The sequence below is a fragment of the Phalacrocorax carbo genome, chromosome 3, assembly GCF_963921805.1.
Source record: "Phalacrocorax carbo chromosome 3, bPhaCar2.1, whole genome shotgun sequence".
Classification (NCBI taxonomy): Eukaryota; Metazoa; Chordata; class Aves; order Suliformes; family Phalacrocoracidae; genus Phalacrocorax; species Phalacrocorax carbo.
This window is the reverse complement of record NC_087515.1, coordinates 64,615,586-64,633,474: the sequence shown is the minus strand read 5'-3', so window position 1 is coordinate 64,633,474 and position 17,889 is coordinate 64,615,586. Positions and strand designations below refer to the sequence as shown.

The 17,889-nt window shown below is 41.4% G+C and overlaps 1 protein-coding gene across 2 annotated transcripts in view; it reads left to right on the top strand.

Moving 5' to 3' along the window:
- Positions 1-16,409, top strand: part of ARFGEF3 (ARFGEF family member 3) — a 97,116-nt gene extending 80,707 nt beyond the window's left edge. For both annotated transcript variants that reach the window (XM_064447180.1, XM_064447181.1), the window contains 6 exons: positions 270-384; positions 1,011-1,113; positions 1,743-1,874; positions 3,458-3,588; positions 7,160-8,390; positions 9,142-16,409. In XM_064447180.1, coding sequence (XP_064303250.1) covers positions 270-384; positions 1,011-1,113; positions 1,743-1,874; positions 3,458-3,588; positions 7,160-8,390; positions 9,142-9,333 — 1,904 coding nt within the window. In that variant the 3' untranslated portion in view covers positions 9,334-16,409. The remainder of the gene's footprint in view (positions 1-269; positions 385-1,010; positions 1,114-1,742; positions 1,875-3,457; positions 3,589-7,159; positions 8,391-9,141) is intronic.
- Positions 16,410-17,889: the final 1,480 nt, after the last annotated feature.

Below are 17,889 nucleotides of genomic sequence, written 5' to 3'. Positions count from 1 at the left end.
ACTAACACTTTGATCATAAAGAACTACAATATTCAGAAACAGGATCTAACAGAATTTCTCCAGTACCGCTTAAGCCCAGACATTTTATATCATTAACATAAAAAGGACTGTTCTTTTTTCAGTTTGATGTGATGCGTGTTTCAAAATTGAACTCTAGTGATAGCTGCATAAAAAGACTCAGTTTTTCAAATTCTCTGAATAGCAGGAAGTGTAGCAAGACTGTTTAAAAGGCAATGATGTTAAAACCAATCTGTGTCTTTTCCTCATAGATATTGGTTATGAAAATATGATCAATACTATGCTGAAAGATCTTTTCAAGTTGCTGGTAGCCTGTGTAGCAGAACCAACAGAAATTATTTCCAGAGTTGGCTGCTCTTGTATCAGGTAACACAGTCTATTCACTCTGTAAGCATATTCAAAAATAAAGATGTCTTTATATCTTTGAAGACCTTGTAGACTGATTAAGTTGTTTACATCTCAAAAGAAGCCTACAGTATATCTACCTCTTGTTATTTGAATAATTAATTTTAGACTTACTAACCTTTTTTTGCTGTTTTCTGCTGGCTTCAGACCTGTGATTTTAGGCATTGCTATGTGTATCATTGCCATAAAAAGCCCTTGTACATTACTTATATGCAGTTAGTCAATAACTAATCCTTAGGAAACAGAATCAAGCATCTTTCTGTTGGAATTTACAGGTCTTTAGAGGTAATGAATACCTTTAACAGTCTTCAGGTTATTACAGTCGTAATCAAAACAAGCACTGCATTATATACTTACACAATGGGTGTTCTTGTGCTGGCAAGATGACTACTTAAAGAAGAAGAGCAAAGGAAAAAAAAATAGAACTACAGTGTAATTACAACAGTAGGTCAGGGTAACAACCAAGGAGATTGGATGTTATTAGCTAATGAGTAGGCTTTCTGTTCTGTTTTCAACCTTCTCCCATTACAAGTAAGAATTGTCTAGTTCCTTCTTGAACATGGTAATGTTTTCCTGTGTCCTGGCAGGTATGTATTAGTGACAGCAGGGCCTGTTTTTACTGAAGAGATGTGGAGGCTTGCGTGTTGTGCCTTGCAGGATGCGTTCTCTGCCACTCTGGAGCCCGTAAAGGTAAACGGCCTTTTTGCTGACAGTCAAAACGTAATCATACTCATTATAGATTCACTAACTTTTGAGAGGTTGCTTTTTCTTTTACAGAAAAGTTTTTGGGTACAGAGCCAAGAAAAGAAGCGTAAGGATTATGTGGTAGCTTTTGTTATTTTGTCAATTCATTCACAATGAAAGGTGTTGGATCAACAATGGAGATTGAAAACAGTTTTTCTAAACATGCACAGAAAATACTAGTCACTAATAGTTGAGACTTTTTTTTAATTGCCCTGCCAGTATGAAATCAGAAGAGTTGAGTAGGTGAAAACTTACCTTTTGATCTATTTCTTCCTCTCGATTGGCTAAAACTAGACAGAAGACAAAGTCGCTTACTTGATCCTGTAGCTGCATGCTTCATAGAGATTATTTCTCAACTCACTAGCTTTCTTGTAACAAAAAAATCGTCATCACAGGCCAGACTACATAAGAAGTTGTAATATCTTTGCATCAAATACATCAAATACTAAATAGCAGGTGACCGGCTGATGGTAATGGGATAGATCACTCTGAATCTTGCATTACACGTGAACAGGCTGGACAGTGCTACAGTCATTTAACGCGCAGTGAAAGTCTGATGTTGTGTCTCTCTATAGAACCTGTTGGGCTATTTCCACAGTGGTTCTGAAAGCTTTAGTGGAGATGCCTGCGAAGTGAAGGTGGCAGCCCCCTCCCTCTCACCAAGTGCTGAAGCTGAATACTGGAGAATCAGAGCCATGGCGCAACAGGTACTGACTGATGTTTCAGGGGAAGTCAGAGAACCTTTTGAACCTGGGGCTTTTCTTTATGAAAGTACATCTTTACCGCCACCTTCCTCACAAACCCTGCAGGCAAAGAGTTCCTCATCACGAGACTAACATTTATTTGTCTAATAGTAGTATTGAGAAAAAGTAATAAAAACTAGGAAAAACCCCTTAAAACCATCCCCCTGTAAGCAGGAATTAGGAATGTCTGGAGTGGGGGAAGATGCATAGGTACCTGAGGAGGACTGATGATGAGCCTATTGTATAGCGTATCTTTAGAAAAGGCAACCCTAGCATACATCAGTGGAAAAGTTTCTGATAGAGAAAAAGAAATAGTAGTGGCACTATGAATTATCACGTAGAATGTCATATACATTTTTAATTACTCTGTTAAAGAATGATAATTTCAAAGGGCAAAAAATTCACTAGAACAGAGACTGTGAAAAGAAACTAGAAAAACAAGATTCATTCAACCTATCAAAGCAGAGTTTGAAGAGGAATGCAGATTTTTTTTCTTTATAAATACCTGGGTATAGGTTGCAGAGAAGAAAGAGAGTTACTGAGTACCAGAGGATAATGCTGATATTTAAAAAGTTATGTAAAGTCATCACTAACTCCTAATCAGCAGCACAAGCTTGGAGTCAACCTTCTCAGGGTCCTTTTGACTACAGTGGAGATTGTTCATTTTATGAAACTGGTTATATGAAACAAGTTCCTTGAAATACAGCAGACTGAACTTAATGACCTGCAGGGTACCGTACAACTGTAAATACTGTATGACAGATTCAGCATGGGAAAGCAGCTGGATTAAAAGAGCCAACAGATGTTTGGTGTCAGTTTCTGACTTGATTAATCATACCCTGATGCTGCTTGAATATCTGAGGCACACAGACCAGGATTTGTGATCACAAATAATGTGGCAGTGGCAGACTTGGAACAGAAAAAAATGTTTTAAATTAAGTTTTAAAGACGCAGAACTCAAGAAAGCAGGGAATATGGCATTTATACTTTTTGTGTAGACAGCATCAGTGGCACTCCCTGAGTCCTTCTCAGTGGGGATTTGACACAACTACTAAGCTACAAAACAAAGCTGCAGTAACCGAGAGTTGTTTTCCCATTTCCCACCCAAAGAGTTGCATGTTGGGTGTCTGTTGTATCTTCATGGCTGAAAATAATCCTTTCAACAACCGACCTTTCTAGATACAACAGGCAAACTATGCAAACAGGTCCTTGTCTCCACTACACATGATTTTCTGATATTAATATACAGACAGCAGAAGGCTTGTTTTGGCATTTGGTATTATGCCCTATGCAAGTCCAAAGAAAAAAGATGGCTGTCCTTTGCCCTGTGCTTTGCTGGGTGTCTGGAGGTAGCCCATGGCTCTGAGGCTGTTTCTCCAAAGCAGCATGCTCCAAGGAAGGTCTGCCTGGGGGGAGACTTTGCATTCTCTCCATCACTGTAAAATAACTCATCATAACAGATCTTTCACAATGCAGGAAGTCCTATTCTCAATAGTAGGACCCAGTACAAGTGCTAAACTGATTGTTTTATGTAACTTGTTTTCTAGGTCTTCATGCTGGAGACTCAGTGCTCCCCAAAGACCCCTAGCAACAAGGAAGGGTTTGAACATGCCCAGTCGTGCGTGCTCATCATTGACCTACCACCAGATAAGAAACCAAATGGGCATACGCAGAGAAGGTAAAATATCTTCTCAGGAAAATACTGTGTCATTAAAAGCAAGATTAAAAATATTGTCAGGCTGGCAGAGATGTGAACAGAGCCTGGCAAACCTCTCCATAGGTCTCATAAAAAAAAAAAAAGAAATACACTAATCGAATAAAAAATAGGTTTTGTGACACAGGAGACAATAGTTTACTAGTATCTGCTTTCCATGTGTTCCCATGATCATACACGGGTGAGCAGGCATGTGCAAAAGCTGTTACAGTTATAGACAAGCCTGTGTCAAGGTCTATAGTGTGGCCCTTAGAAAGCTAAATAAGGAAAACACTTCTAATAGATAGTAAAAATTGGTATGTTACAAATACCTGAAGGATACATAAGGTCACCCAAAGCCTTCAATTAGAGGAAATTAAGAAAAGAATTCTCATAGGAAATACTAGGAAAATCTTTCCAATACTGAGATTCTTTTCTTTAGTAAGTAGCTAAAATATCAGTTTGAAGAAAGCTTTGGAAGTACTGTTATATTTGTAATGATACTTAGAAAATTAAGTAATGTCTGCGTCACTAATGGTCTTTTAAATTCAGTATTAATGGATTAAGAAGGTAGAAAAAGTTAGTGGATAAATTGGAGCACTATAAACTGAAGAGACTACATCCAAAGCTACAAAACCATCAACATATTGATCTAGGGAATGTTGGTTTTGCTTGGCAATTTATTTTTGTGGAAGTCCTTCTATATGCTACCACCTCAGAAACTCATGCATTTGCATGACAGTCTGATCCTGTCAAAAAATATTTCTTTTTGCTTGCACTCAGTTGTTTAAAATACTGCTGAAACATCAATAAGGCCAAGAATTAAAATTCTGCATTCAGAGTTTGAGTTTATATTGCAAGGTACATGGCATGAAATTGTCTTTTACCAGATACCAAACCTGCTTGTGTACCACTTCAGGTGTTCTCATTCAAAACAAAACTATTGCTTGCAACAAGGAGCCAGAATGTGATGGTCCTTCTTTGGATGGACGGGAAGAAAGACCACGCAAGGTGTCTCTATTCTTACACGGCTGTACAGAAGTTTACCCCAAGAGCGGGTGCTCTATTGCCTTTCCTTCAGAGAACAAGGCCCTGCAGAGAGACGAAGAAGGGTTGAGGTCACAGTCTAAACCCTTCCTTCGTGGTGGGAAAATATCTGTTTTACCCAAAGGTTTGCAGAGCATTCTTGTTACAACGAATGCAAAGCCGAAGACTGGGGTACTCCCCTCTCATGGCACGTAAGGCCATGCAATCTAGCAGGCTGTGTTCATAAAGGTAGCGTGGGTCTTGTTTGTCTTTAAACGAATAAATAAATAATGCTTGCAATTAATACAAACTCTGAACGGTCTCACACTGCGCTTTGTCTAAACAACTGCAAAAAGTGTATATGCCAATAGGCAAATGTTACCCCAGCAATGCTCATTTTTCACCAAAACAGGCTCAAAAGTTGACTGTGCCACTGTTTTTCATATTATTTGCTAGAACAGTGCAGTAATATGCCAGCCTTGCATGCTAGTAACTGTGGCCTTTCAAAAGTTTTCCTTTAACCTTAGTGGGGTTTCTCTTCTCCCTTTTTGCTTTTGTTTCCTTAATGCTGCATCGTTTCACAGGAAGCTGGGGTAAGGGAGCTTTTCTTCTTCCTAAAAAGTAACAATGTATTTCAGTTTGGAACTTTGGGCAGAATAAGAAAATACTATCCTTAACCAGCTTTGGCATTGCGTGTTTTCATCTGTAGCTCTGTACTTGGAAATTTACTTTTTGGCTATTACAAGGAAAAGCAGATCTCTGTTCTCATCCTGCTTTTGAAACAGGATTAGTCTCTCGAAATCAATGCAAGCGCTCATTTAACTTTATGCATGCTCTTAAGAGCTTTTCTGACTCAGAGCCGCTAATGATTTTTACAGCAGGAAACTACTTCCCCATAAAGAGCTCCAACGTATGTATTGATCATCAAGATTTTAGCACTGTCAGATAATAAGACTACTAAATTTTACTGCTGTGTCGGCACTGGCAGCTGTGTCATAGTCAGTGAGCTGACATAGGTAAATTAACCCTAGAAGCCCAGTTTTGTATGACCTGTGGCTTCTACGTGGCCAAGCCACATGGTAGTCCCTCAAAAGTGTCAGGACTTCTTTTCTTTTTGAATCAGGACCATTTGTGTGCTTTTATAAGTCAATTAACAAGGCAAATTTTTGAGACTTGAAAAAATTCCAGAAAACCACATTTTTTAAGTGTTGCATTCTCAAAACAGTTTTGATTTCCTTTCTCAAAAAAAGTAGACTTTTTGTTCTGGTGTTTTGAAAACACTTTTGAAAGTTGTTTAACGAAAGTAGATAGTTTTTGAAACAAAAAAAATTGAAGATTTACTTTGACTTAGACCTAAAACTTCACTATTGCAAGCAAACCTAAAAACCTCTTCCTCGCTAGGTAGCAGAGCTAATTAAAATGTTCCCATCACAGTTTCCTAAATTAAAAAAAGTGTTTCTATGTGTACCAGAGCATCAGCTCCACTTTAAACATTGCCACTGTAATCTTACGCAAAGACTTTTTTGTAAATGCCTTAAGATGGGTTTCACAGTTTATAATTTTAAATCTATGAGATACCAAACAACAATCCTGTCCCACCCCTTCTTCCTAGCCTCCCTTGCCTGTAAGCCTCTCCATGTTATTTACTAGTAAATGACCTGAAAACTTTGGCTGGGGGAATTTGCCATTCCCGGGTTCCGTGTGCAAATCAAAAACAGTGAGATCAAGAACAACTCACAGCATCTCTCTAACAGGAGCACAGCTAAGAATCACCCAGTATTACATGTGAGAAACAGGGTTAGGAATAGATATTTCAATTCTAGGCTCTCAGTGTTCAAGCTGAAGTCTTAAGAGCAAACTGAAATGTGCCTTCAGCAAGACTTAAGCTTCTTTGCATGCTCTATTGCACTGCTGATGTTTCTGTAGATTTGTTTTTATTGATTGGTTGGTTGGTGCTCTGTTTGATTTTTAAGAAGTACTCCTGGCATTTGTGGAAACAGAAACTGAGTGGTAAACCAGTTTTGGCCTCAATTTGTCACAGCAAAGTTAAGGTTGGCTGAATTGCTGGTGGAGGAATTTTAAGGATATTTCAACTTAGCCAAAGTTCAGCAACAAAAATAGAGAATATAGACAGGGACCGATGGCAGAAGTGCTGCATAACTTGTATATTAACAAATTCCTCAGTTATAGCAGGCTGAAATATTGAAAGTGCTTGCAGCTGCCATGAAATTGAAACACAAATTATTTAATCCTTCAGTGTTAGACATCTCTGGAGAAAAGAACAAAAATTATAATAGAGCTTTGTTTTCATACCATCTTTGCGCAAGCACCATCACTGTGCTTGCTGCGACAGTTACTTTCCTTATCCAGCGTAAGTGGATTTTGTAACAAGGCTCTGAAAATTTGGCCTTCCATTTGCATCTTTCATGTTAGATTCTAAACTATGAAGTGTTACTGTACTTCTGGTAAAAGCACAATGCACCATTTTAATTTTATTTTACTTTTTCCTTCCCATGCTTTGTTTACTAAGTATTCCTTTCAGGACGATAGTGGTGAGCTTGCTGTCCCACCAAGTACTGCTCCAGAATTTATATGACATATTACTGGAAGAATTTGTGAAAGGCCCTTCTAACTTGGAGGAGAAAATGACCATACAAGTACCAGAAAACAAGTTGGCTGGTTTTCTCAGGTACATCTCCATGCAAAACCTGGCTGTCATCTTTGACTTACTGCTGGACTCCTATAGAACAGCCAGAGAGTTTGACACCAGACCTGGGTTGAAGTGTTTGCTGAAAAAAGTGTCTGGCATTAGTGGAGCTGCCAACTTGTATCGCCAGTCAGCAATGAGCTTCAACATCTACTTCCATGCCTTGGTTTGCGCAATCCTGACAAACCAGGAGAACATCACTGCAGAGCAAGTGAAGAAGATCCTCTTTGAAGATGATGAGAGAAGCACAGACTCATCACAGCAGTGTTCTTCAGAAGATGAAGACATTTTTGAAGAAACTGCCCAGGTCAGTCCCCCACGAGGGAAGGAGAAGAGACAGTGGAGGGCTCGAATACCATCTCTGAGTGTACAGCCTGTCAGCAATGCAGACTGGGGATGGCTAATCAAGCGGCTTCATAAGCTCTGTATGGAACTGTGCAACAACTATATTCAGATGCATCTGGACTTGGAGAATAATGTAGAGGAGCCTCCAGTGTTCAAAGGCGACCCTTTCTTCATTTTACCATCCTTTCACTCAGAAACTTCCACCCCATCGACCGGAGGGCAATCTGGGAAGGACACGCCCTCAGAAGATGACCGAAGTCAGATCAGGGACCAAGTGGGAGATAGCCTGACACCCCGAGGAGGGAGTGGAGAAATGTTGCTGCTACCCCCACCCCTAAGTCCTAAACCAGAGAAAAAAGAGCAAGCCAGGAAAAAAGAATGGTGGGAGAGCGCTGGCAACAAGATCTACACCATAGCCACTGACAAAACTATCTCCAAGCTCATGACAGAATACAAGAAAAGAAAGCAGCAACAGGCCATGACATCCTTCACCAAAGAGGTCAAAGTGGAAAAGAAAGGGGAACTCCTGGGTTCAAGAGGGCCAGACTCGCCAATACTCCAGCGGCCACAACATCTTATAGATCAAGGTCAAATGAGGCATTCGTTCAGTGCTGGTCCAGAGATCCTGAGACAAGAGAAGAGGCCACGCTCAGGATCCACAGTCAGTTCCCTGAATATATCTGTTAGGGATGCCGAGGCCCAGATACAGGTAGGACGTAGAATGCTAATACTAATAGCAAAAATTAAAAATATGCTTATAAATATTTTTTCTGTTGCTTTTATTACAAAGATTATAATCTCTTCATTAAATGTCTTTGTTACATAAGAAGCCATCATGATGAGGACTGAATATTTCAGCAGCTGGCACTGATAAAAACCTGATTCTGTCCTATCAAAAGAAAATCAGTGGAAGCATTGTTAGGCATATACTAGTACAGTTTTCAGGAGTGCTTCTGTGACTGGGGCCAAAGCTGCACTTAGTCCTAAGAACTAACAACCTACAGTGAACTCACTGGTTACTGCTAAGGGCTCTAGCCCACTTAAGGGCTTTTGAAAATGTGATGATGCTTGTCACAATGCTTTTGTACTTAAGAAGGTTTTTTTGTTAACACCACAGCAGAAATAGTGGGCTCTGTTGCTAAACAGAATCTTGCTGCTTGCACGTCCAAGTGAACAAATCGGTGAAAGCATCAAACTTGAAAGTCTCTGTTCACTGTGGGGTGAAATAAAAGGTGGCGAAGGGTGCACAGGATACCTGCAGTATGAAGTCAAACAATGACTTACAGTACTGAATGTGAATTAGGAAGACACAGTGAACGTTAAATGAATATGTTGGCATTACTCAGTCCTCTTCATGAGGCTGCAACCACCAGATATCTTATTTTCTGCCTCAGCTGCTGGGCTCATCTATTTAGAAGGGTCTTCTAAGAGCCTTTTTTTTGCATCTGATTTGTTTGTAGGCATGGACCAACATGGTGCTGACAGTTCTTAACCAGATTCAGGCCCTGCCAGACCAAACTTTCACAGCCCTGCAGCCAGCGGTGTTCCCCTGCATCAGCCAGCTCACATGCCACGTGACAGATATCCGTGTCCGCCAGGCAGTACGGGAATGGCTGGGAAGAGTGGGTCGAGTTTATGATATCATCATTTAAACCTAGCTGTGCTCTGTTGCAAAGGGAAGAAGACATCCAAGGTATACAGCAAAGAACAATTTGGGGTTCGTTAATTGCCTATTTGTTGGTGATAAATTAAGAAACAATGAGCTTGTTGATGTATATTCTCTATCCACCTGAGACTGTGTGTCCCTCACTCACACTAGCAAAGGAGGCAAAGCATGAACGTGTCCAGGGGGGTCTGGAATGGCCCCAGAACCCAGAAACTGCCAGTAAATCAGGCTAGTACCTTAAGGGGTGATATATTTCAGTAGCCTTCATTTTAATTCAAATTTGCAACAGTGGGAGCCACATGAAACTGCAGCTGAACTTCCACGCTTGCAATTAGCTGTGAACGCAACTGTCATCCGGATGTCAAACCAGGCCAGTAAGCCTATTTTTCTTAAAAAAAGGGAAAAAAAAAAAAAAAGAAACAAATAGAAGTCAGGAAAATGTGGGGCTATAGGACAAGTAAAAGGTGACACTTGTTCAGGGTAACTTTTTGCCCCTTCTGAAATTAGCATGAGAGAGGAAAGGCAAATAAAGATTATTGTAGTAACTATATGCCTCCCTCACTAGAGAAAGTGGAAATTTCTTTTGCTCTGAGAAGAGCCTTTGAAGTCTGGTCACATTTGGGATAGCTAAGTGACTGTTAAAGTATCCCAGGTCTAAAACTGATGAACCAAACACAGACTATTCACCCTTTCATTGATCTTGTGGAGTAGCGCTTGAAGAAAAATGGCACTGTCAAGCTGCCCTCAACACTGCCCTGGTTGCCTCCTCAGCTATGCCCGATCGTTTTATCACGTGTCTAATTCCTCCTGAGGGCAACAGGGAGGTTTGTTTTGCTATTTCCAGCGAAGCTGGGGGAAAGACTCACCACAGGGCAAATACCAGAGTCTGCCAATATCCAGCATTCAACTAAACAGAGTAGAGAGAAAGTGTTCCAGTTTAAGCAACACTGCAGCTAAGTTAGCTTATACTTCTGCTGGAAACTTACATGTTCACTTGCATAGGTCGAGCTGCTCCAGCCAGGAACACCCTTATCACCTATGTTAAGCTTAGGCTATCACTCCACATTGAGATGAATCAAGATGAAAAATAGTCTGAAAGGAAGGTACCTTTCCTGTTTCTCTCCCACTTCTTGTCTGCTGCTGTAAATAGAAGGGGACAGATCCTCATGAAGGTGCATCCTCCTCTGTATGACTACTACAATTTGCTGATATTATTAAGGGGTGAGAGAAGGGGAAGGATTGACTATTGTGTTATCCAATCCTTATGTGATGCTGTTCACAGTAGACACAGCAAAGGGTTACCTTGCTGCACAAGTTATGTCACAGCCCCTGGGACGTTCCATCTCGTACTCCCATACTACCTACTTTGTTAATTAGAAGTTGAAATCATTTGTTGAAAATAAGTTGATTTTAATCTTGGGTGACCCCTTGATGATATTCTCCCGAGGTCTTTAAAATGTGCACACCAACTAAATATACAGCTTCAGTCCCTGCTCCAAAGCATCCTCAAAATGGCATCTCTTTGTACCAGCCCTGGATTTTGCACAGCTTCTAGCATTTTAAATGTAGGAAAACAGAGGGAGCCAGGAGGGTCCACTGAACAGCCGGGACCCAAGCTGATGTGTTTACAAAGAGTCTGCCACTATCCTCCTGCCTTTTCCCTCCATTGCCCACTTCCCATTTGTCGCCTGCTAGGCTTGTGCAGGGAATATTTGTCCCATAATTTTCTCTAGTGCCAGTCACACTGTTTCCCTTTCTTTCAAACTTTGCCTTTGCTAAATTGTTTCGAGGACATAAAAATTCCTTAAAAACAACTCTTTCTTACCATCTACATTGACTCGATAAACAAGTAATTTAACAATTTTATCAATTGTCAGTTTTCCCCCAACAGTTGTAATACTTTGTTGGGGACAGGTAAGATGAGTCCTTGGTAGATGGGAGAGTAGCGGTGTGGTTTGATTTCTGTTGCCATGTCTGTCTTACACATCATTAGGTAGAGTAAAAGGGTGGTTATATTTTTTGCTAAAGTTTTTGTTGGGCATCTATACAGGACTGCTTTTAAAGCAGTACATTAATTAGGCAACAGCAGAAATCAAAATAATAAACTGCATACAAAACACCCATCTCTGCTGTTTTTCATTATGTATGCATTGAACGGATGCAGATCCTTGCTGTACTAATCTAAAACTAAAGCAAATTATGTTGGAGAAGTAAAATTAATAGCAGTACCAACGGAATCACTCAGGACGCTAGAAGAGGGCCTGGTATCTTAGAAACACTGTGGTTAGGTGTTGTGGTTGTGATAGAAAAATATTTCTGTAAAACAAATAAAATCTCTAGGAGTGACAGTTCCACCACCCCTACCACCTCCCTCAAGCCCATGAACGCAGCGTAGCCTAGTGTTATTTGGTTAGCCACCACCTTGACCCAAAATATCATTGCATTTCAACTTCTTACACTGCAGATACCGTACTGGAAATGAGTAGGAGTAAATTTGCTGTAGTGCTGTTTTAAACAGCACTGGTTTAAACTTTGCCCTCCAAATTATGGATAAAGTGCCCATTCTCACCCTCAGTGCCTCTGTGCATTAACACCCCTCCATAAGAGGTCATGAGTAACTTTGTGTAGTTCCAGAAATGTAATTTGAAAGGATGGGGGTGGGGGTGAAGGAATCTTTGAAGCAGCAGGCTCTACATAAGCAAAGTTTAGCATGTGCTGCTTTTCCTTTTCCTTATACGTAAAATGGTAAGCAGGTGAGGAGAGCGGGCCACAGCCACTTCAGAAACCATTAATCTGTGTTGCAGAACCTTTCTGATGCACCTCCAAAATAAAAATAAATAAAAAATTGAGTTGGTTCATCAGATTCTCAGTCCTTTTTTTTTTTTTTGATATTTCAGCCATAGACATCAGCAAGCCCCAAAGAAGTATGACACTAAACAAGTGAAGTCACTGGTTCATAGACTGGTGCAGTCTGTTTCCTGCATGCTTTGGGCTTAAGGCTGCCAGCATGCTACCTTTAGGCCTCACAAAGCAACTCTTAGCCCAAAGGAGGAGTCTGCCAGAACAGTCCCAGAAGGGTATTGGCACCAGCCTATCCTAAGCTTCAGAAGGGGACTCCCCAACTCCACACCCCAGTCATGTCCAGCTGTACCACGCTACAGCGGCTTTTCTGCTTTCCACCTGTGAGTGGGGCAGCACCTCAGTCAGTAGCACAAAGCAGCCCTTGTACCCACAGGTCTAAGTCATTCTCATGTAATCCATTCAAATCCTTACTTATAGCCCCATAGCATAATGCGTGAGCAGCATGTTACCAGCTTTACTGTTGAATCAGAACACTTGAGCCTTGAGAAAACAGAGTTGATGCATTATAGCCCAAGCCTGCTCTTTCTCTTTGCTCTCGTTAATGACAACATTATTCTCTTATCTTGCACTTACTTTTTTGTCACATGAATTTCTATAGGAGTTAGGTTTGGTTTTTATTGAATTGGACAGTTATTTTTATTTAACTGAATTGAAGGAGAAAAAAAAGAAAAAAAAAAAAAAAAAGGTGTGGCAGTTTGTCATCCCTCTCAGGTACCAGAGCTGCACCTCTGCTGCCTTTGCCTATTTTCACACTGCCCTCCTCAGGGCCACCACAGCAATCGGAGGCAACGACATCTTATTTTAAAATCTTGCAGGCAGCCACCAACAGAGAAAGTGGCTGTTGGCAAGCATCAGCTACCTTTACTCACAGGTAATAGCTCATCACCATGCAAATATTTAAAGCTGAAAAAAGCAGCAAGTGGAAGTGCTACTTTTCTTGTATAACAGAAGCAGGGCCTGACCCCAACTGATATGGTTTCAGGCCATTGCATATGTTTGCACTTTATTCTGTAGTGTGAATATATGCAGATATAGAAGACAATTGATGTGTTTATGTGTAGATTCCTGTAGCTCCAGTCACTGTCATACTCTGAGCATTCTGCGTATTTACAGAGCAATGTCCTCATTAGTCGTACGTTTATCATGCTCTCTGAATATTTGTGTCACTTCAGCAATGGTTAACGCAGTTGCTCTGGTAGCTTCCCCACAGTGGTCTTTTCTGAGGATTCAGCAGCCATAGAATAACCACCACTGTCTCTTGGTTTAACATACTCTCATGTCTTTAAGATGTTAAGAGGCAGTGTAATACTCTCCCAGGGATAAACACTCACTTGAGAATAACTGACTTAGTTTAGCATCTAGAAAGAATTATTAGGGAAAGATTTACATAGACTTGGGCAAAACTTCCCTTTTAAAACTCCAAGCACAGGCAACACAGCTTTTGCCTCACCACAGATTAAAAAAAAAATAAAAAATCCATGTCCTCCAGACTATATCTGGCTCATGTCAAGGTCACGCAGAGTTTACAGCCATGACTTGCAAGGTACTTTGCCTTTTGATTTGAGTGTCAAGTTTTGTTTAAAACCTATACCTTACTGTAAAATCCACTGACAACTCCTCACCTACCAAAGATATAACCCCCACCTCTAAATACCTTGTGTTACCATATGTAATCTCCATCTGCACTTGACAGAGTCGCATTTCCACCGCAGAGCTCAGCACTGCACTGGTATGAAACAGAGGGGCAAACGAGTTAGCAAGCAGAGAGGTCCAGCTCTGTGCGCTGCCTCCACTTCGTACCTCTCTCCACAGCTTAGGCCCACACCCAGCGTGCCCAAGCTGTTGAAATCAATGCGAGTTAGGTACCTGGATATCTTTAATACTCAGGACTCAGTCCTCGGATCCTTCAACACCTGCATACAGGTTCACAAGGTCTCAGGAAAGGGAAAGTCCTCTACAGTTCCTGATGTCACCCTCTCTGCTGCTGTCCTCTATACACATCCTGCTTGAAAAAGCTACAAGAACCAGCACTTATTCCTGCACATACCAGTGCCCCAAAACTAGAACCTTCACTTTTGCATAGATCCCGTTATAACATGTAGGAGGCTGACCATAGCAAGCCAAAGTAATTTATTGAACCTAACTGTTCTGTGTAGAAGCTTATTCAGAAATTCACCATGTAGTTTGGCTATTTTCACCTTTAGCAATCCATTCTAGAAATGCCGTAACTCAGTGATAACTAGTTTTTAATTCACACACACAAAAAAAGGTAAGGCCTATCTTCCCTTGCTTTTGTGGGGGTGGGATACGTTTCTGTTTAGGCAAGCTGTTTACGCATTATTCTGGTTATAGTAATTTCTGGGAAGATCTGTGTGTAGTGCTAATCATGGCATATGACACAAAATATAGTTAGGGTTCTTCCATTTCTGATCATTCCACAGTTGTTGGAAGACATTATAAAACACCATCAATTTAAAAAAAAGTTTTTCTTCTTTTTTAGTATACAAGGACCAAGTTACCATAGCACATAAGCACAAATGTCAGATTTTATGCGATGTAGATAACAGCGTCCGGCAGCTAGAGATGCTGCTTCACTGAACCTCCCTTTTTGAGTAGAGCTCCTATAGGGATACAACGTCAGGGTCTCTTAGCAGCCCTCACCAGCAATGCACCTGGGACTCCAGGAAGTTGTACAGCTGCAAGGAAGCAGTTGTAGCTCCTCTTTCTGTTGTTTCCACTAATTCCCCTCAGAACGTACACTTCGTATGTGACACTGACTGTATCATATCATCCTAAACAAATAGCTTTGGCCAAATATGGGAGCTGCCTATTTAAAAATAAAAATTATATAAAAGCATGTGGCGTAAGTACGCATCAGTCTCTTCACTTAGTGCTCAGAGGTCGCCAAGCTAACAACTAAAAGCAGAGGAAAGAAGAAATGCCCTACTTCTGTTGATGTTGGTGGAGCTACACGATATGATCCTGGATTAATGTAATAACAAGCTCACCTGTGTGACCAGATCCCTCAAATCCCCTTTATTTTTGGCAAATTTACAAGTTGAGGTTTATGTAGTCTCCACTGCCACGCTGAGTCAGGGAACTGAGTTTGTAGATGGCATTTTTTATTAAGAAGCATGGCAACAGGATCTATTCCTATCCTTTTACCCCAACATCCCACTTTTCAAAAGGTAGTTATGTACTTCCATAAATTTAATCTAAATACCGTGGCCCACCAGGGCTGTATTTCCTATCCATGCTTTTGGTTCATCTGGGCTGCAGTGAAGTGCCATGCTTCCACAAGAAGCAAGCTGAAACAAGAGAGCTGAGCTAGCGGAGAGGCACAGGAACACAGCTTCAAGGGACAAATATCACCTCCACAAGCAGGCTGTGGCTCCTGAGCCCCCTGCTCTGCAAAGGAAAGCAGGATTTGATACCAAAGGGATAACAGCCAGGAAGGGCAGAGCCCAGTGGTGACAGAGCCCTGTAGTGCATGCCTTGTGCTGGAGCAGATGGGAGCAAGAGATTGAAATTATGCAATGACAGCAGCGAGCACCTTCTCTCGGTTCCTCTCACTTTCTCTCCCCTGCCCCTTTTTTTTGTCATTATTTGTGAGACTGCAAGCATACTTCCATGGGCCCCTCAATCCGAACTGAAAGCTGAAAGCAAGCCAAAGGGAGTGGACACTCCATTTTGCCAAAGATCTAATCCTTTCCTGTTTGAAAATGAAAAAAAAAAAAAATCAAATTTTATTTCCATGGTGGTGGCTGCCACAGGAGATGTTTTACCACAAAACATGATTCCCAGGACTTCATCTTTCTAGCTGTATATTCAGGAGGAGCCACTAATACTTTTTAAGAGAGACTGTAAATCGTCTTGTCAAGCGAGTGCTTATATTGGGTTTACCTTCTACTGAGTTCATACCTAGCTGCAATTTCCTGGTCTCATCCATATTTCCTCCCTCTACCTTTCTGCTCTTCTTTAGCAAACACCTCTCCGTGTCCGCCGCGTCCTGTTGTGCTGCTAGCTTTGTTTGGTCCTTGGGTGTCCAGTGGTCAGGAAGTCACTGTAAGCTGGCTTGCAAATTGTATTTTGTGTATATTTTATTCTGACTGAATTCTGAAATGGAAATATTTTAAAACAGAAATTATAAACTATTTATGTTGCTTGTGTTGTAGAATAAAGAAGCAAATGCAAAATAAATCATGCTTTGGTTTTGTCTAAAGATAATTATTTTACACTTACTGATGAAGCGAAGGAGCAGAACTAAGAAGGGGCCTGAAACACTTGGTAGGTACCAGCAAGGACTGCAGTTTTCACAGATGACCTGGGGAATTTCACCACTCTCAGCTGCTGGGGTTTTTTCAGTGGGAGCTGAGATCTAAATGCTTTAACAAATGAGCTGTACACTAAACCTAAGCAGAGTTTGGGCTTGCGGGGGCGGCAGGAGAGGGGAGAAGAGGGATGAAGCTACTGAGACAACCAAAGGCACAAATAGACACTATGCAGAATTTTGAAGCATCTAAACAAGTGAAACATTTCTCCCCCCGTTGAAATATTAAAATGAGGAAAATACTTTTGACTTTGATTTCATTGGAGATGGAATCTAAAAACTACCAACCCAAAAACCAAACAAAAAAGACCCTACACAAACATAGCGGGAAAGGCACCTACTTTCAATCACATTGATAATTTTGAAAACTGTCCTAAGAGGTAACCTTAGGGATTGAACTCTACAAATTCCAGTCACACACTGAAGCATCACTTTCCTGCCACTGAAATCCAGGCAGAGCCTCTCCCTGCAGCCTCTCGGCATGACAGCTGCTGCTTGTAAACACCACCAGGGACAAGTAGCCATCACAGTGTTCCTCGGAGCACTAGCTCACAGCCAAACTTCTGCTGGGGTTTTAAGCTAGGCATGCCCCAGCTGTCTTTCCCTGCCACACGCAGTTTAGCTAGCACCCAAAGAGTGTTGCCGATCTACAGGTGCGTGCAAGCAGCATGGATGATGCAATGTTAGATCCCACTAAAAAGCTAGGCAGGGGCTCACCCCTGTCACCTAAATGCCTCTTTTAATTAAAGTTGGATCAAGGATCACTCCTGTTGGAGGGAAAAAAAACCACCAAACCTTTAACTTAGTGGAAACGTTTAATGAACACAGTAAACACCTTCTTCACAGCAGCCACATACACTTCGATATGCAACCAGAATTTAGGTACAGAAGAAGAAAGGGTTGACCAGTCCCCCCGTCAAGAGAATTGTCATGGGGCTCCCTGAAAGCGGGGGCGTTTCAGCGACGAGACCTAGCAGCGTACAGTAACCCTTAGGGTACATCTCTGTGTGCGCAGGGATGCTATCCACAGCCCAAAGGCAAGTTGCTTTCCACGTAATCTCAGCAGTGAAAGTGCTGCAGCCAGCATTCCCACCTGGGGTCGCTGGGATCTCTGGGCATGGGCTCCCATGCACTGAAACCGCACAACGTCTGGCCTTCGATGTCTGTTACACAACCGCCTCATCAACATGAAGGTTAAGAGAAACATTTTAGAGCAGGTTACAGAGCACCTAAATGAGGTTGTGATGATTTAATAATCCTACAGCACTTCTGGCAAAACCGAGTGTGTTAAATCCCAACAGTCAGATCTAATTCCATTCCAGGAAACCACTTTCTGCTGCTAGTCTCATT